This window comes from Hippocampus zosterae, chromosome 17 (assembly GCF_025434085.1).
Source record: "Hippocampus zosterae strain Florida chromosome 17, ASM2543408v3, whole genome shotgun sequence".
Classification (NCBI taxonomy): domain Eukaryota; kingdom Metazoa; phylum Chordata; class Actinopteri; order Syngnathiformes; family Syngnathidae; genus Hippocampus; species Hippocampus zosterae.
Window position 1 is genome coordinate 380,377 of NC_067467.1, and position 21,261 is coordinate 401,637.

At 46.8% G+C, this 21,261-nt stretch overlaps 2 protein-coding genes across 6 annotated transcripts; one reads left to right on the forward strand and one right to left on the reverse strand.

The window, feature by feature from the left end:
- Positions 1-855: 855 nt before the first annotated feature.
- On the reverse strand, positions 856-13,748 carry ap2a1 (adaptor related protein complex 2 subunit alpha 1). Of its 4 annotated transcripts, XM_052049937.1 has the most exons (23): positions 13,663-13,748; positions 12,855-12,942; positions 11,172-11,383; positions 9,657-9,850; positions 9,434-9,563; positions 8,851-8,952; positions 8,314-8,573; positions 8,025-8,193; positions 7,695-7,832; positions 7,348-7,530; positions 7,033-7,130; positions 6,728-6,959; positions 6,454-6,642; positions 6,204-6,358; positions 5,244-5,306; positions 4,793-4,855; positions 4,398-4,480; positions 4,037-4,121; positions 3,670-3,798; positions 3,449-3,565; positions 3,300-3,369; positions 3,062-3,196; positions 856-2,555 (listed from the first exon to the last, which is right to left on the reverse strand). In XM_052049937.1, exons 2-23 carry the CDS (start codon positions 12,919-12,921, stop codon positions 2,478-2,480), a joined length of 2,952 nt encoding a protein of 983 aa, XP_051905897.1. In that variant the 5' UTR covers positions 12,922-12,942; positions 13,663-13,748; the 3' UTR covers positions 856-2,477. The 4 variants fall into 4 exon arrangements, with proteins under 4 accessions (XP_051905897.1, XP_051905898.1, XP_051905899.1 ...); XM_052049938.1 differs by having other exon boundaries at positions 12,855-13,709; XM_052049939.1 differs by lacking the exon at positions 5,244-5,306 and having other exon boundaries at positions 12,855-13,707.
- A 1,071-nt stretch (positions 13,749-14,819) lies between these two features.
- Positions 14,820-20,348, forward strand: prmt1 (protein arginine methyltransferase 1). Of its 2 annotated transcripts, none has more exons than XM_052049941.1 (10): positions 14,820-14,980; positions 16,312-16,407; positions 16,519-16,674; positions 16,766-16,829; positions 16,935-17,077; positions 17,224-17,311; positions 17,416-17,531; positions 17,640-17,790; positions 18,826-18,947; positions 20,149-20,348. In XM_052049941.1, exons 1-10 carry the CDS (start codon positions 14,954-14,956, stop codon positions 20,230-20,232), a joined length of 1,047 nt encoding a protein of 348 aa, XP_051905901.1. In that variant the 5' UTR covers positions 14,820-14,953; the 3' UTR covers positions 20,233-20,348. The 2 variants fall into 2 exon arrangements, with proteins under 2 accessions (XP_051905901.1, XP_051905902.1); XM_052049942.1 differs by having other exon boundaries at positions 14,832-14,980; positions 16,321-16,407.
- The last annotated feature ends 913 nt before the right edge of the window (positions 20,349-21,261 follow it).

The window sequence follows — 21,261 nt, forward strand, 5'->3', positions numbered from 1 at the left end:
CAGAGTGAAAAGTGGGCGGAGCGTGGCAGACTAGTAGTCAGTGCTGCCTCATCACCGCCACTCCGACGTGGATATGCAAATAAGGGCGGCCTTGTGCATTTTGCACCACTCGGCCAATTGTGTTCGAATCAGATGACCGCGGAAATTGCACACATTGCTCATTGCATTGAACGCTACTTTTGTGCCGCTCAGCAACTGCGCGCACGCGTCCACAAAGGCGGAATGTGTTCTCGCGCGAGCTCATCAATTTCGCGGATTTAAAATTGAACTGGAGAAAGGATGTTCAAAATTTTTTTTAAATGCAATTGCAGCTTGCGATCACAGCTGTTGCATCGGTATTATCAGCATTCCAAGTTTGTTTCATGTCCAAGTCATCAATGGCAATTGTAAAGAAGGTCAAAATGGAGAAAGATTTTCAAACGGTGCGCCCACGTATGCTAGTTTGTGACGCTGCGAAAGTGCGTCCCGTGCCTCCGCCTCAGGTCGCGACGAAGCTAGGCGGGGATTTCCTTTTCACCAACTCACAAACTCTGGTCTTGCCTTTTTTTCTGTTGCGTTCATGTCGGCGCCCGTTATGGCTGTTGCTCATCATACACGCACGTGCGTGCTTTAACACGGGGGTGTCCAAAGTCGGTCCTGGAGGGCCGGTGGTGGAAGGTTAGGTGCTTGAAAAGTCGCGCTCGGGTCAAAAAAGGTTGGGCTCCCCCTGGTGTCCGTAGTCGCGAATCACCACGAATGAAGAGTTGACTTCGTAAATACAGGACGGGCTTTTCCTGCTGATCGATTGTTGTTTGCCGGTCCTTGACATTCTGACATCATGCCGTAAGAGCGCAACAGTGAACACAGGAAGCGTCATTTTCGATATATGGCGTAGTTTTACTTTCACATTTTTCAATACAGAGTAAATCTTAATTCTAACACAGGTAGTGGACATTTCTTTTCTTTTTTAAACATCAATACATGAGGCTGCTTTAGCTAGTGGATACTGCATAGACACACACACACAAACACACACTCACAGAATGACCCCCCGCCCCCAAAAAAAGGATGGACTAGGCTTTCCACTCCAATATTTTGCGATTTCTCTGCAGCCGCAGCTTGTCATGTGACGATGTCCCCGAAATGTTTAAAGGATTTCTTCTTCTGATCCGCTGCCGTTATGATGCATGATGACAACTCTAATTTAGCCTTCCATGACGTCGCTAGCGCCAATAAAGAAGATCAAAGCTGTGGATGTGTGACCGAAATATTTGGAGGTGCATGGATTGCTCAAAGACAAGGGGCCCTGATTCCTGACTGTTTGTGTTGCACTTATTGCAGCAGCGCATGCCTTCATAGAGAGAATGTTCCGGATGTACTTTGGAGCGGTGCATCAAATCAATATCAGCGTACTTAGCATCACAAGGACCGTCTTATCTGATGGCCAAAAGACAGCATTTGAAGATGGTATCGTAGGAAGCGAAGCTTTAGAAAAATGGAGAAGGCGTGTCTCAAAAAGACAAATGGGTCTCACTCCATAAACAATGCCGAGGGAGGCTCGTCGAGCAGCTTTGACTGTTCCAGCTGGACAGCGGCCGAGAGAAGTCCTTCTTACTGTTGCAACTGTGAAAAAGTCAAGCCCGTGTCAGTCACCCGCCATGCCGTTTTGCTGCCATTGAGCAGCCTGGGCTTGATGATCGAAGCCAATGGCCAGATGGGAATGTCTACAAAAGCAATCGAGTCAAACACTGCCGCATATTTACAGACACGTCAAACAAACAAACCATCTAGGTCATTGAAATGTGGGGTTACTCCTTAGAGAGGATTCCGCCGATTCACACTAATGGGTACGAAGGGGAGGGGGGGGGGCCTCATGCCGGAGGCTCTCACAGAGGATCCCAAAAGCCTTTAAGTGCAACTAGACTGGCCTGTGATCATGGGGAATGCTTGAAATGAGAGTGCTGGACCCTCATTATGGGACCCGACGAGGGTCAGAGGGAACCGCTCGTGTCAATGTGAATGAGACGTGAGAGAATGGGGCTGATGAATACTGTCTCCCGCTTGTCTTCAAGGAATGATCTTCCATTTGATGGCAAGAAATCAAACAAACACGCACACGCACTGTACATAGAGCATCGGGAATACACAACAGCCAGGAGAAAGCAGAATAGGACCACAGCACACTGTGGGCTGCACGCACACACCAGCTACACAGGTAAACACCATAAAGAAAAAACGATAATGTAGCATTATGTTAATCAACAAACCGAAGATGAACTTGAATTAGAATAATGACAATAAGATGGTCACCGCTGCTAACGGTGACCACTTTTTCCCTTCTGTAGGTTACACCTTCTTCTTGTTGTCGTTTGTAATAAAGAACCTTATTGTTGGGAGAGGAGGAAGAGAACTGTGGCTTGAGAGGGAGAGGGAAGGGCTCGCTGGTGGGGGGCAGGTGGGAGTACTGGTCGAGATAAAGTTCTGCAACTCCGGCCATTCTAGAACTGTTGGGCCAGCAACTCACAGAGGCGCCTCGACACGGAGTCCTTGCTGCAGCGCAGAGTCAGGCGGTACATCTGCGCACACACACACACACATTGGATCTATTGAAATGCAACTGCACAAGCGATGACAACGTCAGACAATAAAAGTTTTTGAAGAAAGCAAGCATACAGTGATCTCTCGCCACTTTACTTTTTTCATGCTGATGCGCGAGAGAGAAGATTTCCCTGCATGCTGAGCAAAAAGCTCACGTGAGCTTTCTACATGGCCACCCAAACAAGGCGCCTGATTGGTTCCCGGCAATGACAGCACGGGTGGATTGATGCCGTGATCTGATTGGCTGTGCCTCATCGGCATCTTCTCTTGTCTTGAGACACGCTGGTGACTGCATGTCGCGTTAGTTTTGACACTAACTCGGTCAGTGGTTCAAGCCGTAAATGTTTTTTGGAATGAAAGCGCCTTATAAATGTCCAATTTAGGCACCCTCCGATGAATTGGTGGAGTCAACCGATAAAAATGCGATCAACTTTTGAAAAGACGCAACCGTCACGCTAAACCAACAACCAACTGTAGCTTGTACCTGCGCCTGGGCGTTGGGCTCCAGTCTTAGCAGACAGCCAACCTGCTGACCCTTGGTCTGGATCACTCCAGCAGACACGTAGTTCTCCGGGTTTGGGTCGACATTGTCCAGCAAGGCCGCTCCTAAGCCCAGTAGCTACAAGCAAGCATGAAACTGCTGAAAAACTCAATGGCCGTCGACAAGCGCTATGGAGACAAAGCGACTCTCATAAGAAGGTACAACGAGAATATTGCCATACCTTAGCCTTGAGTACTTCTGTGTCCATGCTGTGGTTGGCCTTGAAAATCTTTTGTGCTTCTTGCTGAGGCCTGAGGGTGGCGAAAAACACGCAAGCTTTAGCCGTCAACCAAAAGAAAGAGACAAAAGACCGACCGGGCCCAAACTCACTGGCTAAGCTGTTTCCAACGCTGGAAAAAATCGTTGGAGGACATTTCAGTAGGCTGAAAAAACTTGTTGATGGTGACGGGCAGCTTGAGGGTCAAGTTTTGCAGAGCGCCTCCATATCTGCAATTCGCAGAGTTATTCGTTTCTTTCTACTGCAATCCGATTCAAATCGTCTGCGAGTGACAAGCGGGTTCGCCGACTCCGAATTTGCACTTTGTGCTCACCTGAACTTAATGTTAAGTAGCGGCGCATCGGAAAAGTCAGTCAGACACTCGATGTTGAGGACCTGCTGGATCTGGGCGCCTCCCTCCACCAGTGGTTCCACCGGTTTGGTTTGAACGTTAAGCTGTGGCCTTCTGTCAAGGAACATGAAACGGACGCTGCAAAAGGTGCAAATACGTCCGACGGCAAGCTAAAGACCAGTTTTGTTTTTTGGTGAGGGGGCGGGGGGTTGAATTCGTAAGGAAGATATCTGATATCCAGCCAAGACGCACTGGTTGGCAAAGGCCAAACATGACCCCGGTGTCCAAATGCAAGCTTTGGCGCCGGCGGCGTCCATCGAGTGTCAAGAGAAAAGAAAGGATATGGGACTGGAGCTCCCCCGCACAGCTGACCGTGGTGGCGAAGCTGGCAAACTGCACTGACGTCTTGTTCCCATAGAACAAGTACATCCGCCCTATGAGGAAGACACAACTTGTTGATGAACAAAGGGCACGCGCTCAGTCGAGAAATCAAGCCGCCTATATTTGGTTTCTGTGTACAACGAGAACAAATATAGAGGGAGTTTGAAGACAAAAGTCAGTCTCTACATGAGTAAATTGATGTGGGCATTCGGTCCCCATCTTATGTCTCGAATTTGATTGGCCTGATTGGAGGGTTACACGCTGAAAAGAACCCGAGCGCGCCTTGGCTCCGAGCGATGATCTGTAAAGCTTTGGAAGCCGTTACTCACCAAGATTTTGACGATATTCCGACTTGATGCCAATCTGGAGGAGCTGATTCTCAAACAAAACACCGTTGTTCTTGCACACAAACCTGGTGAACGAAAACAGCTCAAAGTGACTCTTTGGTGGACCGGACAGACCCTCGAAAAACAGATGGATGAAGTTCACGACGCTTTCCCGCGGGCAAGCTTGCGCGGAGACGCTCTCGGCCTTGCGCGCCGCCAAGGCCGAGAGGTTTGCCAAGGCCAAGGCCGCTTCCACACGCCAGGAAAACCAAGGGCGGCGTGAAAAGCTGGGAAAATCTTCTTCCTTGATAAGTCAGCCACGAGCAACCGGTTGGGATCACGCAGAGCCCGGGCGCACAGACAAAGCGACAAAGCGTTCGAACGGAGAAAGAGCTTACTTGTTAAGGAGTTCATCGGCCTCAGACAGAGGGGGAGCGGGATCCTCAGAGGGAGGAGCAGAGCTGAAAGACGGTGCAAGGATGTCGACAGACCACACAAGAGAAGAGAGGAGTGAGATGTAGGAAGACGAGAAAAAGGGCATCCCATCAACACATGCGCAATGTGAGAAGAAAAAGGAAAAGCAGATCAAATGCGAAGATGCTTGGTAACAATGTCCGACGACCGTTTGTAAAAAAATAAAAAACAACAAGACATCAACAGAAACCAACGCCTGCAAATGGGCACCGCTGATGTTGATTTTTTTTTTTCTGTCGCTTGAGCAAGCTACCCATTCACAGAAACATCTATTAACAACACCAGGGCATATTTGATCAATGCCATTATGACAGCATGAAGATGTCATAATTGTGCTTTTCTAGCCGAATCTGTCGTTGACTACAAGGCCCTTACTCCGAGTCACCAGAACCCTCCACCAATAAGGAGTCAGAGGTCTCGGTGGGTTGTTCCAGATCTCTGCCAATGTCCAATCACGATACAGTATAGGGCAGACATTCAACCCAAACACACACACACACACGCGCACACACACACAGGAAAAAGGAGAGAAGGAAAAGAGAAAAAGATGAAAGACAAGTCACATCCACGGTAAGTTAAAGAAATACATGTAAAGAAAACCTGCCAACCAGGGAGAAGAATAGACATCAAGTCTAGCACTTGGCCTTCTTAAAAGTTAATTGGGATTTGCACTTACAGAAGTTGTCCAATACCAATGACGTCAGGACGTTGTGTTGAACGCAAGCAACAATAGAATACAATGATTTGATTCCATTAAATATAGTTTGAGCGTGATTTGCAAAGGATTGTATTCCGTTGCTATTTATGTTGAACGCAATGTCTTTAGAATTGGGTTTGTAGTTTGACGATCATTTTTACACTCGCGTTTCCACCATGAGATACCGTTACCGTGAGGGGATGACATTTTTGTATTTTTCTTCAGCCATATCCCCAAGTCGTTAATTGAATTTGGTCGGAATGAGGGGAGAATTCAACAGCTCTCAATTTTTCAAATACACTTTCCTCCGGGTTGGCAGGTCCAGAAGACAAATACAGAGTTGAGCAACAGTATGTCAAGCGGCAGACGAGCGCATGTTAAAAAGCGGTCTTTAGAGACAAAGACGGACACAGACACCAAATCCAATCACATTAAAAGACAACAAAGTGACGTCAACGCAGAGAGGGGACAGTTGACTAGACAAGACCGATCTCTTCAATTGGCCAAGCAACAGCACACGTTGACATACGTCCTACAATGTGATCATAAAAAGCAACGGGGCTCAGGAGCAGCTCCCGTTGGACTTTGGCTAACGGGCACAAATGAATTCTACGTCTGTTCATTAGGGTGACCTTCACCTCAGAAAGCCGTCGTCGTGAACCGCAGCAGAGGGTGCGGCGGGCCCCGCTTCAGAGAACACATCCACCAATAGGCTGCCAGCACCGGTTGGAGCGGTGCCAACGGGCGGCCCGGCTCGAATCCCGAGGAGGTCCGCTGATGGTGATGGGGTGGACTGGAAGAAAACGGACACTTTTGCGTGAGATCCACGAGGAGAAAAGGTGTTTGAGTGCCCACGCGCAATAAATGACCCTGCGACGGTCCACTCACAGCATTGGAGGCAACCATCGCTGATGCGTCTGGAGCCCGATCACCACCTCCGTTCAGCTCCCCAGCCTCCCTTTTGCTGTCCTCCAGGTCTGTCACCGACACGGCACCGGGCCCCTTTTTCTTCTTCAGTTTAGCCAGAATTGAAGACTCCCTCTCAGGGAAAGGAGGCATCTCCTCCAGAACAGTGGCCTAGGAGAACAAATGAAGAATCAATCAATCATGCTACGACGAGACAGGAACATGTACACATTTCAATCCAAAATGACGCAATTACCAAGACATCGGTACTGGCGATAGAAGAGAGCTTCAAATACTCCACGGCACGCTGCTGGAGCTCCACGTCAGAGTTGCGAATCTGGCTATCGCAGCGAAGAACCTCCTGAATCGTGGCCTTGGTCTCTGGGAACAAGTTGATAAACTTGATGTAGGCCGACAACAGCAGGGCACGGGTCGGCACGGAGCAGAGGTGGAACTTGGAGTGAAGAAGGTTGAACTGCACCAGGGGGCTGGATAAGAGAAGCCAAGTTACTTTGCATCCCGTCAGCTGAACATTGGATTGGCCTAAAAAAAGGCGCATACCTAGAACGGGGGTCGCCGGCAATGAGGTTACCAAACTCTCCGAGAATGTAGCCTCCGACTTTCACCATGTTCTCATGACAGGCGGGGGCTTGCAAGGCCTGGAAGAAAGAGCAAATACATTTATTGCAATTTATTGCAATAAATTGCAATTTATTGCAAGATAACACCCTTTATTAAAGCCCTTTGTTAATATTTTTGGGGCAAAAAACACCCAACACGTATTTATCCGCTTCTGCGCTAAATGATATGGGGTTTTGCGGACATAGTTTGGTGTTCACGCTTCAATGTTCACAATGTTGATCAAAGTGGTAGTACCTCAAAGACCGTCTTGGCAGCGTAGCCTTGCACATCATCGCGGTTGATGACAATCTGGATGACACGGTACCATACCTCTTCGCTGACATAATCGCCAGCTATGCGGATGAGGTTGAGTATGGTGTCGACGTACCAGGAGTAATCAACGGCGTACTTCTCGGCCAGGATAGCTACCTTGAGCACCTGAAAGACAAAAAGTAAGGTCCAAGATGGTGGCCGGTTTGGGGAGAGGAGGCGTCAAAATGTATTCCATCATCGACGGCAATTTGCCCACGATGCAAATACGGAGCAAAAAAAAAAAACCCGAAAGAAGCACATGATTCTTATTCTGTGTGTTTCACACACACCATCTCTTCCCTGATGGAGTAGTCGGCCGTCTCGAGGTAGCTGAGCATCTCGGCTACAATCTGCTTGGCATTGCTGCGATCACACATGGCGTACAGCAGATCTGCTGCCCTTTGTCGAACACTAACATCCCGCTCAGTCTGCAGAAAGAACAACGTTGGGGGGGAAGGGGGGCGGCGAAAAGGGTGGAGACTTAATGACAAAGGTGTATTAGCGCGCTTGGACTTTCAATATTGCTCAGAGTTGGTTAGATTGCGTTCTTTTTAAAAGCAGTTGCGCACGGATGGGAAGCGAAAAAGTGGTTTCAACCGATCGAGTGTGTGATCAATCACCTTGAGCGCGTTTATGACGGTCTCAATGTGCGTCTTGACCGCTTCATGAGAAAACTCCGAGCTGGCCAGCGTACACATGCTTTCCAGAGCCAAGTAGCGCAGGTTCGTCTCTCTGTGCTGCAGGAACTGACCCAGCTGGTTGCAGGCTCGCACAAGCAGATTTGGCTCACTTTGGAACAAAACATATGGCAAGAAATGTTTCCGCCACATCAGTTTGGAACGGTGTGCTCGGGGGGGCGGTCTGTATTTGATTCCCCGGTGGCGTGGAGTGGAGGCTCCAGTTGCTCACCTGTCATAGTGGATGATAAGGGAGATGGCCTCAAAGAGGATCGCGTTCTTGGCATTGGAGTGCTGTACTTTCTTTGACTTGGGTGGCTCCTGCGCCTTGTTGAGGATGGTCTCCAAACACTCCACCAGACGGCCCTTCACCGCACCATCTTCAGGAGGGGGGTAGCACTGCAGCAGGCGCAGCAGCTTGCAAGACAGCCAGGGGGCGGGGACAAAGTAGTAGGTGTAGTCTTGTAGGTCGGTGGAGGCTGATGAGACAATCTATAGAAGCGCGAGACAGAATGTCAGAGGCTCCCTTCATCTGGGAAGGTCAACACACAAAGAACAGGAGTGGAAAAAAGAACAAAAAAAGCATGCTGCCGATTCAAATTCGCCATCGATTCACATCCCGGCAGGATCTGATTGGATATGCCTCCCCCGCTACATGCAATCATGTGCATCTGAGCTCGGCCACATGCGATAAAGCAACGGACTTGCTCTCGAAGAGCTTCAGTTACTTGAGAAATGGTCGGCGTTCCAGTTTGTGCCAATTACTCACCCTGCTAAGTCGAGACACTGCCAAGGAAACGCAGGTCTTAAACTCATCTGGATTCTTCTGGCTCAAACAGGTGATAAGAGAAATGGCTGCTGTAACCACACCCTGCAAATATAAAAAACATGGAGAGAAAGAGTTCACCTATGTGTGTTCCTTGCGGGGCAGATGACAGAAGCCATGATTTTAGCAAGAAAAAAACAAACATGGAACAGGCCAGCCGCTGATGTGAGTTCAATGTAGCTCGAATGAAATCAAATAAAAGAGGGCAGCACGAGATGAAAGGGTGAGGATCGGGCGTGCTGGCTGGCCGACTCAAGTCACGCGTTAGGAGGAAAATCCGGAAAATGGGACTGCTCGCTGCAGGGGAGCCAGGGCGCTTCTGCCAACGTGCCCTTTAGCAAAATGCAGCTCGACAACTGCTCGGGGCGCCCTTTTGCGTGCAGTCCAATCGGCTCGCGCCTTGATTCTGTGTGCGTGTGAATGTATGGATGTCAAATGCGATCTAAGAGTGTTCATCAATCCAAACTGCACTTGGCCATCAATTAAGAATGAAACGGTTTGCCGCCGCACTCAACTCTGCTCTTACCATGTGTTGGTCGTTCAGAAGGTGCACCACGCGGGACGTCCATTCCCCCATCAGCACCAAGTCCGGAGAAGTTTTATAGAGCCGCAGCAGACACAGGGCGGCTGACTGCTTGACACTGTCCATGGTGTCCCTGTGGCGGATGTGAGCATTTCCATCACCTTCGGTGGACCCCGACGGTTACGTGGCCAAATGGAGTAAAGGGCTCAGGCAAAGTCACGCTCACCCAGCGACCAAGATGCGAGGGATCTCACTGGCAAAGGCCTCCGCCATCTCCCGGCTGCCCACGTTGGCGATGCAGTGAAGCGCCAGGCACATGAAAGTAGGATTGCGGCTGGACAGGTCGTTTTTGATGGCATTGTTAATCAGGCGGATCAGTTCGCTGTTGCTGTTGACCAGGACGGAGATGAACAGGTAGCCCTGCGGACACGGTGGATCCATTGAGAAGGAGGTCGCGGCGCGGTAGCACACGGAAATCTTGCCGCTATGAGATACATCATGGAAAATGTGGTTTTTAATGTTTGTTTACAAATTTGATGAGATTCGGGCAGCCCTTCCGTCAAGAGGGAAATTAAACTGAAGCAGGTCACAGACTAAAACCCTTGGCCGCTTTAATATTGAACGCTCCTCAAGTCGCACTCGGTGGAGTTCAACCAAAGAGGACTCTAAAAGACAATGAACTTGCATGAGGTCAAGCGACACGCGGGCATTTGGAATCCAACCGCCGTGAGCATCAAAAGGATGAACTCTTATTTGTCTTGGTTTCTTTTGTCAGAGCACCTGTAATCACAGAGTGGAGAGCTAGGACTATGACCCTCGAACTGGCAATTCAAATATTGCAAAAAGCAGTCATCGTCCCTGCTCGGACTAAAGCTATGTCGACTATTTATAATCGATGAGGAAGATATATAGCCAAGTGGACCGATTTAGTGTTTCGTGAGGCAACCTTCATTCTTCGACTGTTCCACTCGATCAGCATTACTGTGCTTGTCGCACGTCACTCAAAGTGGAGTTCACATTTTCATTTTATACCTGATAGAAAAAGTGGTCGATGCTTTCATAAAGTATTTTTTTTTTTTTTTTAACACATCAATGACAGTTGAGGATATTTCAATGCTACTTTAATCATCAGAATATAACTAAGAAAGCCTGGATTTGATCACCTCCCTTATTTTCGATGGCATTTTAAAATATGAACAAATCTGAGCTGAGCTGACCTACGGTTAAAGTTTCTCAAGAATGTCCACAGTTAACAGTCAACTGTGAACGCTTCCAAAAGAGGCTACCGACTCTCTGATTCTGCTTACTCAATATTTCCTGTTCCTGTGACGACGGTCAACCAAACATTCAATGTGGAAACGTTAAGCTGACTTAAACGGCACGACGGCCGACAGGAAAAAGAAGGAAAACTGATGGAAAGCACTGGCTTGCGCTTGATTGTCAAGTCTGATGCAAAGTGAGGTTACGAGTAATAAAAGTACATTCAGACTGTGTGGAAGCTAGCACAAAGGTCTTTGATCCCCAGTTACGTCAACACCAATGGTCCATAAACGCTTTTTGGTGTTTTTTTTGGGGGGGGGGGGGGGGTTACGGTCAGACTTCGTGTCTACCTTTCATGAAATTCTGCACTGCGTAAAATCAATTTGTTCAATTCCTTATTTCTTCCAGGAACATTTGCGCCAAATCGGAGGTCAATTTGAGGTGCCACTGGTTCCGAAAACCAATGCCGACGGGAACTTACAATCTGCTTTTCTGTATATTTGTTGGAACTCAGCAGGTTGACGGCCTCCATGTGTCCGAAGTCAATGTCGTGGCCAAGCAGGAAGATGAAGAGCAGCTTGCAGACATATTTCTTCTTGCTGTAGCCATCAAGAGCTTTGTCCCCTTTGAATTTGGAGCGAATGTTGGCCAGCTCTTTATTGATCCTCTTGATCTCGGCTTCCTTGCTTTTACCTGGTGGGTAAAAGATTGGTTATACGGAGCATGATGGCCTTGACCATGCACGAGTAAAACAAATGCATAAATAACAACCAAAAATGGTGTCAATGCTGGTGGCATTTGTTTCTTCTCGTCTTTCTCACCGTCACGCTTGATTTTTTTCCCAAAATTCAGACACAAGGTAAAGTGCAAAGTTCTTAGCAACCGCTTCATTATTTTTACGTTTGGTTTTTGCAATTCCACGACGACCATCAACCAAGGAAACGTCAGCGACGTCGTCGTGTTTGTTTGTCATCCATTTGTGAGACACCTGGCTGCCATTTTCATTGCCTCTGTGCAACAACAGTAAAAAAAGAAAAATAAAAAAAAATAATCTAATGCATTGTATGATTGATTTCCCTAAATGGCGTTCAATACCCAATCATAATTTAAGACAACCTTGCCAAAAGAAACACAGGGATTACTGTAGAAAGTCTAATTCAACCTCGTTGACACATGTTCTCATTTGTTTGCCTGGGAAAAAACGGAGCCATTTTACTGCTTTATTGGCACTCAAGAGGAACCTTAAAGTGGAAAGCAATACCATATGATGATTTCCAGGGATGACAATAAAAAGCAGTGACATACAACGGCTGCTTTGCAAGAGGTTTAATGATTGGAGAAAAATAAGTGGTGCATTTCCCACATAGCTGACCTGCTTTTCAAAAAAATTATATTAAGCAGACGGTTTGAACAGTCCCAATCTCCTATTATCCATTCAGATTCGATAACACCTGTTCACTTAAAACTCGTTCGCTGCCAACCCTCTCAGTTACAATGCATATTTGGCGCCTACAGTTTTTTTGGGGCAGTGGAAGAGTCGCAAGTGATCTGGAACCTATTGCAGCTGACAATGGGCAGGACCTTAACAGTCAAGTTCAGAGCAAAATGTCCAATAAATAAGCAATCAAATTGAGAATGATGTAACCACAAAGAGTGACTTCAACACACTTGGCCTATAACGTGTAAAATAAGTTGTCCAACTGCACACCGCTTAAGACCCGATATCTTCTCGGGCGTTTCCATGTAAAAAAAAAAATAAAACTAAACAGTTGGATTGGTATTTTGGAGTGTATGAGGAATACGTCTATTTTTGCAACATTAACATAACCGCCGCGCAAACGTCGTCTTTTGTAGAATATTACAGTAACCAGTCCCAAAATACACCTTGGAATGTGTTAATATTTTTCTAATTGTGGTATGACGCCAAAGTGGAAAGGTTGATGTCTGGTTTGCTATTCTGCACTTAAATAGCAAATTGCAACAATGCAACTGAAAAACTAGGGGGAGGGATCTGTTTGCCAAACTATACAAACTTTAAACCGATGGGGGTGGAACATGTTACAACCAGAAAGCAAGAGAAACGTCAAATGATTTTATCAGCTTTGGCGAAAGGCTGCCAACAAGCATGCCAAAAAAAAAGAAAAGAAAGAAAAAGGTCACTTACAATTCCTTATATCCGAAATGAAAACGGCTAATCCGCGCATTCCATCTCCTTTCGACACAGCCGGCATTTTTGCAGGTTTTCACTCGGCCTGAAAGTAAAAAATATCCGCTGTTGGTCAGCTTCTTCGATGAAGAGGACGATGGGCAACTTGGAAGTGGGGGACGAGCTAGCTACTTAGCGCTGTCCGTCGATCGTTAAAAAAGAGAAAACTTTGTGATTTCGTGTTTTCTGGTGATGTTGCTTTGAGTATGTGGGAGGCTAGATGGCATTGATCATAAGGTTCGCTGAATGTCGGTGAGCAAGGCGAAGCACGGTAAATAAAGCTCCCCGTTAACTGGCACCTTTACGCTGGCTATATGTCAAGCTATTTCATTCAATCCTCCTCGAGCGAGGATTAAACGCGAAGAACACGACACACGGCTACGGTAGGAATGTACTCGATATTTTAACACTTCGCGCGGCCTTGATGTCTTGCGGACCAGCGTAACAATTGCAAAAACTGGGGGCGTCGATGAAAATACCGCACGAGAATACGCTGTTAAGTTGTCCTCGAGTCACAGGCGGCGTACGGCTAGCTGAAGCGCGAGCTAGCTAGCTAGCTGGCTGGCTGGTTGGCTGGCTGGCTGGCTGGCTAGCGATAGCGTTCAAATGCTGCAATACATCACCGGTTGAGCGAAACAACAACACTTTACTGTTTGTTGTCCGCCTACCGATAGAAAGCGTAGCTATGGTGTTTTTTATCGTGTGGCAAAAGGAAGTACAGTATATCTTAGAATTTCCGCGTGTTGTAATTCTCCAAGTCTTTTACCCCGCTCCCTGGGATCAAGCTCGTGACAGCAGCAGCACTACAGCGTGACCGCGCGACGCACTCGTGCACGCGTACGCTCCCTCCACTATCTACCCGTCGGACGCCGGGTAGAGAAGTCCTTGTAAAGTGAACATAAACATGAATTCTAAATTTGACACACTACAGAGAAGAGCGTTCTTAACAAACCTGTCAAATATGAATCGATAAAACATTCGCCAATTATATAAAGAGGCTCCCAAGTATTGATGGGCGATGCCAGACGTTTTTTTCCGACAGGATACCGATATTTTGTTATTAAAAAATACACGCTAATAACTGTTAATTTAATCTCTTTTGGTCAGTAAAATTGGTGTGAAAAAAAACTTTCCTACGTTTGGAAGGACGTGCCTCTTAATCCCGTTTTGCCTGATGGTGTTTTCCAAAAAAGGCAAGGGCAGGCAGGGTAGTATGAAGGTTAAGAGATTTGACTTTCGGAAGAGGGTGGCACAGTGGATGCCTGGTTTGCACACCTCCACACAGTTCGGAGGTTATGGATTGAAGTCTTCTTGTGTGGAGTTTGGATGCGCCCCTGCATCTGGTTTTGTCTACGACAGTTTGTCTGGTTCGTTCTCCCACATTCCACAGTTGACGGACTCTGAAATATCTTTAGCGAGTGATTGTTGCCTATAAATGCTGGCGACCAATTCAGGCTCGACTATGATGGAGGGACTTTCTGAACACGGCTCAACCATTCACTCTGTCACCGAGGGCTATTTAGATGTTTCAATAAACTTAAAACGCTGCTCTATTTTTATCATGCGGTCAAAACAATTAAGGAAAAGATTACCATTTAATTTGACCAAAAATGCATATTTTTCGAATGTGGAAGGAAGCTGGAGTATAATAAAATAATTGTATAATTGAAAATGATGGAACTAAATGAATGTCTCTTTAATTTTAATCAAAGTTACGACAAAACACAATTATTTTATCATATGTTTGTACTCATCCATACATAATGAAAATTTTAAGTATGGTCGTTTTTTAACCTCATCGATCAATGACCTTGTCCATCTGTCACATTAGAAAATAAAAAGTGAGCGTCAATTTGCCAACCGGACGATCAAACGATTCACAGACATTATGTAATTTACATCTCCGAACAGACGACAGTGCTAGCGTACCAAAACAACGGGTTGAAGTCCCACTCAAGACGCAAGGTAAACGAAGAAGAGTGTAGCCGCTTTCTTTGGTTGCGCTAGGTAAGACTGTACTCTCTATTCGGTTTCGCGCAGTCAGGCACAAGATCGAAATGGCGGCGCCAGCGGAGAGGATGGAGGTACGATTTCATAACTAATAACATTTTCAAGTTCTCGTTTTTATTGGTTTTCTACAATCGCAGTCTTCTATCGGCTTTTGGTGTGAGCAGATAAACTGATTGTTAAACTTCCTAACGTGAAGGTCTTTATCACATACGCATCAGGTGAATCGTCCATTTTAACTTGGATCCCAAAACCTTGAGAACCAGTTCTAGTTGCGTTTACTTCCTGTAAACGGTCTCGCGTTGTCCTTAAAATATGAAGCGCCAGATCCTCCGGCAAACCCGCTGTTCGCTTTGGTGTCTTGAATTGTCTTTTAGACCGCGTGGGGACCAACATGTTAGCTCCTCGGCTAGTTAGCTATCAGCCACGGATGCTGATTCATTCTCTTAGTAGGTGTGCTACGGCTTGGGGTTGCCTTTTTAAAAGCTTTGAAAATGGCACGCGTGCTTTCGGCGTCGCTTCGGACACCCTTGTAGGATTTGCCGCCCTTTTCCACCCCCGTTCACCGATGACCGTGCTAATTAGTAGCACGCACTCGGGAACGGCGGGGTGTCCAAGCCGTACTGCGCGCTGGCGAAGCTGTGCGTACACTACGTGTAATACACACAGAGTAAAGGGGAGCGATCCTGTCAATGGCTGGCAATCGTTTGATGCGACTTTGGAAGCCGTTCGCTTTTGTCAACTTTCCATTGAGCGCCTGCGTGAACAAGGCCAAGATCACATCGCAGTACTCCAACCATGTGCTCGCATCCTTTGTGCAGCGAGTCAAGCTACACATTGCACAGTGGAGTGCAGGGGATGCATTTCTCGTGGATTGCAACGTTTTTGCCACGAAAACGCTGTTTTGAAGGAGAGCAAACGTTCATCTTTTCAAACGATATAAGCCGACGGTGTTAAGATAAGAAAACCTTTATTAGTCTCGCAATGGAGAAATTCCCAATTAACAGCAGCAAAGTTATGAAAGGAAGAAGTAGAAAACAAAATAATAACATAAAAAACACACTTCTGCCTGCGTCCTGACATTATAAACGTATTTTATGTCCGCAGGACTTCTAATGCAAGTTCCCAGTTAACAAAGGCCAACAGGTGGCTGTCCTCTATCAATATCAATAAACGAAGAGGCTAATGATGTTTGCAAAGCTGCATAATTCTGCAGAGAATCTCAGCAACTGTGATCGCTTAATTTTAGTGCAACCGCATTTAGACAAACTAATGTATGGCAATGCCTAGCGCCGCTGCTGGCTCTCGGCTTCATCACTAAGACGGAAAACAAAAGAAATAAAGATACATTGGTATTTGTTTAGGAGTTTACACTGGACGTAATGTAATTGTGTGCGTTATTGTTGAGATTTCTCAGGGGGAAAACGTGGCAAAGCCTGCTGCTGAAGATATGACGTCAAAGGATTATTACTTTGACTCATATGCTCACTTTGGCATCCATGAGGTAATTTTAAAACTTTTCCTTTTTTTTTTTTCCTCCCAACACACACAATGTGTGTCCAGTCCTTTTTTGCCGCACAATTTGAATCTTGGCTTTTGTCTGTAAATGTTGTAGGAGATGCTAAAGGATGAAGTGCGGACTCTGACCTACCGCAACTCTATGTTCCACAACAAGCACCTCTTTAAGGACAAAGTGGTGCTGGATGTCGGTAGTGGCACGGGCATCCTCTGCATGTTTGCTGCCAAGGCTGGAGCCAAAAAAGTTATCGGGGTAGGTTTGTGTTTGTTACGCCCGACAAAGTGATTGCTTGAATCGGATGGGAACTTTAAATGAAATATTGCCGTTGTGTATTTCTGTATAGATTGAATGTAGCAGTATCTCAGATTATGCTGTGAAAATAGTGAAGGCCAACAAGATGGATGATGGTGAGTGAACTCATGACTTGGGGGAGATGCCGCCATGATTCGGCGAGGGGACTGAATGAATGTATTTGCAAGGATGAAACAAAGGCTTTTTTTTTTGGTCTACAGTGGTAACTATTATCAAAGGGAAGGTGGAAGAGGTGGATCTCCCTGTGGATGGAGTAGATATCATCATATCTGAGTGGATGGGCTACTGCCTTTTCTACGAGTCCATGCTCAATACAGTCATCTATGCACGGGACAAATGGCTGGTATGTGAAAAATGGATGGTGGGCCGCAAATGGCCCGCGGGCCGTGGTTTGGGCACGTTTAAAAAAAAAAAACAATAGAAATCCAGTCGTCATGCAGATGATTTTGACTCTTCTCTCCACCCCAACCTCTTCTTGTGCCCTAACAGAAGCAAGATGGACTCATTTTCCCAGACAGGGCAACGCTTTACGTGACTGCGATTGAAGACAGGCAGTACAAGGACTACAAAATTCACTGTGAGTGGCAATGATGAATTGCTGTCAAAAACTACCAACTTGAAAGTGAAACATGAACAGACCCGCTGCAGGAGTGAGCTTGTGTCCCCGTGTGTATATTTCAGGGTGGGAGAATGTGTACGGATTTGATATGTCGTGCATCAAGGAGGTGGCCATTAAGGAACCCCTGGTTGATGTCGTGGACCCCAAGCAGCTGGTCAGCAGCGCCTGCCTCATCAAGGTGGGAGAACAAGTCACATTTTATCCACAGAACAAAGCATTTAGTGTGCGTCTTTTGGCTTTTTGGGCTCTTACTCTTGGTGCCTTGATGTCTTCTTTTTGTATGCAGGAGGTGGACATCTACACGGTGAAGCCGGACGACCTGACCTTCACCTCCCCGTTCTGCCTACAAGTGAAGCGCAACGACTACATTCACGCGCTTGTTACCTACTTCAACATCGAGTTCACCCGCTGTCACAAGAGGACCGGCTTTTCCACCAGTCAGTCTGCTTGCCCTGCTTCTTATCGTGGAGTGTTGGTATTGTACAAAATACCACAGGGGGGTCCTCCGTTCACTGTGGAATTCTCTTCCGATGAGGGTGACGTAACACTCCGGAACAGCGGTAAAGTCATAATCATCGCAATCGTGTATGGAACAACAGCTAGAGGCCGCGAACAAGAAACCCATCGAGAAGCAAAGTAGGGCGGTAACTGAGCGTGCCTTCGCGTCTTGACAACGGATTCTTACCATGGTTGATTTGAACCATGGCCTTGACCATTGCCCTCATAAAAGTGAAAAGATCAAACGTGGCGCAGGCACACCACACACCGTTATGCTAATGGCAAGTGGCGTCGTATGTTAAACAATCTGAAATTTCCAATAAAACATCATAATTACGCAACGCAAACAGCCGCGTTATGATCCTGCCATCACATGTACTCACGGACAAGAAGGAAAATCGCATTCGATGTGGTCTTCCACATCTGTAAACAATACACCAAGCGGCCACAGGGGGGAGCTCTCAGGCTACAAATTAACCGCATCACAACAGGTACAAGACTGGACACGGCCGACTTCTTGACTAACGGTGGTATCAAAACATGTCTTTTTGAAATGATAAATGACGCTCGATGCGGTGGTGTGAAAGAAGACGTCATGTGGCACAAGACACGCTCAGTTACTGCTGTATTGATTCTGTTTTCATGTCTTTGTATTTATGGCCCGAGTGTTTTCCATAAATGGTTGACTAATTCTGGCTTTGCCGCTGCGTTACTGAGGGCTAGATTTGTGCTGCACTTGGTCTTGTGGGCAGCAGCACAGACACAACTGTAAATTGAGTACACTAGCTGATTTGAAATGATGGCCTCAAACTGATAGAAGGTTGAAGCCCATATCGCCAACTACCAGTGGTCATGTTTGGCGAAATTGAGGTTTTGCAAATTGGAAGAGGTGTCCGGACAGGTCGTCGGTGCGCTTTGCTTGAAATTGCAACTGGCATGCCATTTAACACAGTGGCTGTGTTGTCCCCGCGCAGGCCCAGAGTCCCCCTACACCCACTGGAAGCAAACCGTCTTCTATCTGGATGATTACCTGACCGTCAAGATCGGAGAAGAGATCTTGGGCACCATCAGCATGAAGCCTAATGTCAAAAACAATGTAAGTGTTTCAACTGCTTGTTTTAATACAGAGTCGAATCAAGTTAGTTAGTTTTGGAAGGTTCTCATTTAGACCGTCGAGAGGAAGTGAAGACCTGCAAATGAGCGGAATTTCTCGAACGTTAATGAAAAGAAACGTCCCACCCTGCATACTTGGGGTCCCCTGGCACCTTGTCTCCTTAGGAGTCGCCAACTTGGGTCTTAAACCGGACCGGCATATTGGTGCCGTTGTCAAATGCAGCTTCCATCTTAGGCGGCCGTCTAAAGTCAAGCCTCTCATTTCTCTGGGGAGCGCTTTGGAACAGTCCTTCACGCCTTCGTCACACCTCTGCTGGATGACTGTCACGTATTTGACTTTGGAGTCAGCCACTCCTCCATCGAGCTTTTCCAGTGGCTCCAGAATGCTGCTGCTTGCCTCTTGAGGGAGCGCCTGACTCCTAGTCTGGCATCCCTTCTCTGGGGTCCTGTCTTTTGAAGATCCAATGATTTGTTTTTCCAATCTTGAAATGGCCTGTCCCCACCGTCCCTCTCTGAACCCGGTGCCTCTGGTCTTTGGACCAGACACGAGTCGAGGTAGCGAGAACTAAGTGCAGACTGAGAGGTGACGGAGCCTTTTTCGTTGACGCTCCCTTTCTTTGGAATGAACCTTCGGCAGGCCCCATGGCTTGCCCATCTCAAAACTCGTTTTTCTTCTTTGGCTTTGGACTCCGCTTGAGACTAAAGTTTGACCGTTTCTGCGCTTTCTACTGTCTTTGTTATTTTATCGTTTTGTTTTTGGCTCCATGTACGGTACTTTGTATACAGCGGTGGTGGTAGTTTTGGCAGCGCTCGAGAAATACCGTCAAGTTTAAATTTTTGTTGAAAAAAAATCTATACATTTATTTATTGCCCCAGGACAACTTTTGTGTCAATTCAGAACCATTGCCTTGTGAACTATGGATGGCATTCTTCCTGACCTTAATATAAAATATATAACAGATTGTCTCATCGATCAATGAACACTCTTCATGACAATGGCTTACAATGTCGTTTGAAACGGAATCCTTATAGTCTTGAGTAACGCAGTCTGCTCCACAGCACTGCTCATTCCTCCACCTGCGGTGATTGGATGTCCCCAAAATGTGCCCCGGCATGTTTGACAGGCAAATGCCGCTCCAATGGCTCATTCTTGGGACTCATACTGAATGCGTCTTTGTCCGCAGAGAGACCTGGACTTCACTGTGGATCTCGCCTTCAAGGGCCAGCTGTGCGAAGTGTCCAAGACGTCGGAGTACAGGATGCGCTAGCGGCCTCTTATTACCGACCCCGCACCCCCGTATAGCTTGTCTTTTAGAGGCTGATATGTAATGGTTTGACCACGAGTATGGAAACCGTTCAAATAGTCCCCCTGCAGCAACATTTTTATTTTTATTTTTTGCGGGGGGGGGGTGTTGTATAATTTTCTTGTTCAAATATTTGCCATGTATAAATGTTTTGGGGGGAGTGAGTTGGTTGTGAGACTCGTTGTGCAGTAGTCAACCATATGCATGTTTTGTCTCCATCATCCCCGGGTTTCCTTCTTGTTTTTTGCACATGCAAGACCCCCAAAACGCACGCTCTCTCGACGGAACAACTTGGACAGTCGCTTGGGCCACTGCTCTCCTTGTTTCTCTGGACTGTGTAGAAGCTGAAAACATGAACAAACAGGTTCTTGCCCCCCCCCCCCCTCAAAAGATGGCTTCTTTTAAGCCCAGTGGGAGTTCAGTTGGGACTAAAACAGTATTAAGATTTGAAAATTGAACCCGAGCTATGACTACCAGCTCCATTTGGTGGGGGGGGGCACTGGCGGCGAGTGTTCTTGATTTTATGTGTCAAACTTGTGCTCTTTAGTCCCGTTACAATGACACCAGGTCACGTGAAGTCTCCCCCCGCCCCCACCGAGTTTTCTTTTAGCAGCTCAAATCATTTGACATTTTGAGAGCCAATTGTCACCATTCAAAGTTCAAGTTTTTAGTGTTTAGCGTACCGCCGGTGCTCATTGTTGCTGGGCCTGAGGGAGGGAGGGACAGGGACTGCCTGGTTCCAGCTGGTTGCACAGCTCCATAGGTGTCTTCTTGGAGCGCCTGTGTTCAAGTCTGCCTTCATGTATTGTCCGAGGCAATTTGAGTCCGTCGAAACTGAAGTAACCGTGTGGGCACGTGACACATGACTCACCACACTTTGTTTTTTTTTTTTTCTTTTTTTTTTGTCTGCTGCTTTTTTTTTTTAATAGTGAAATTAAAACTGTAAATTAAACTTTTTTGGGTTTGTTTTGCACCTGCTCCATTCATTTTGAT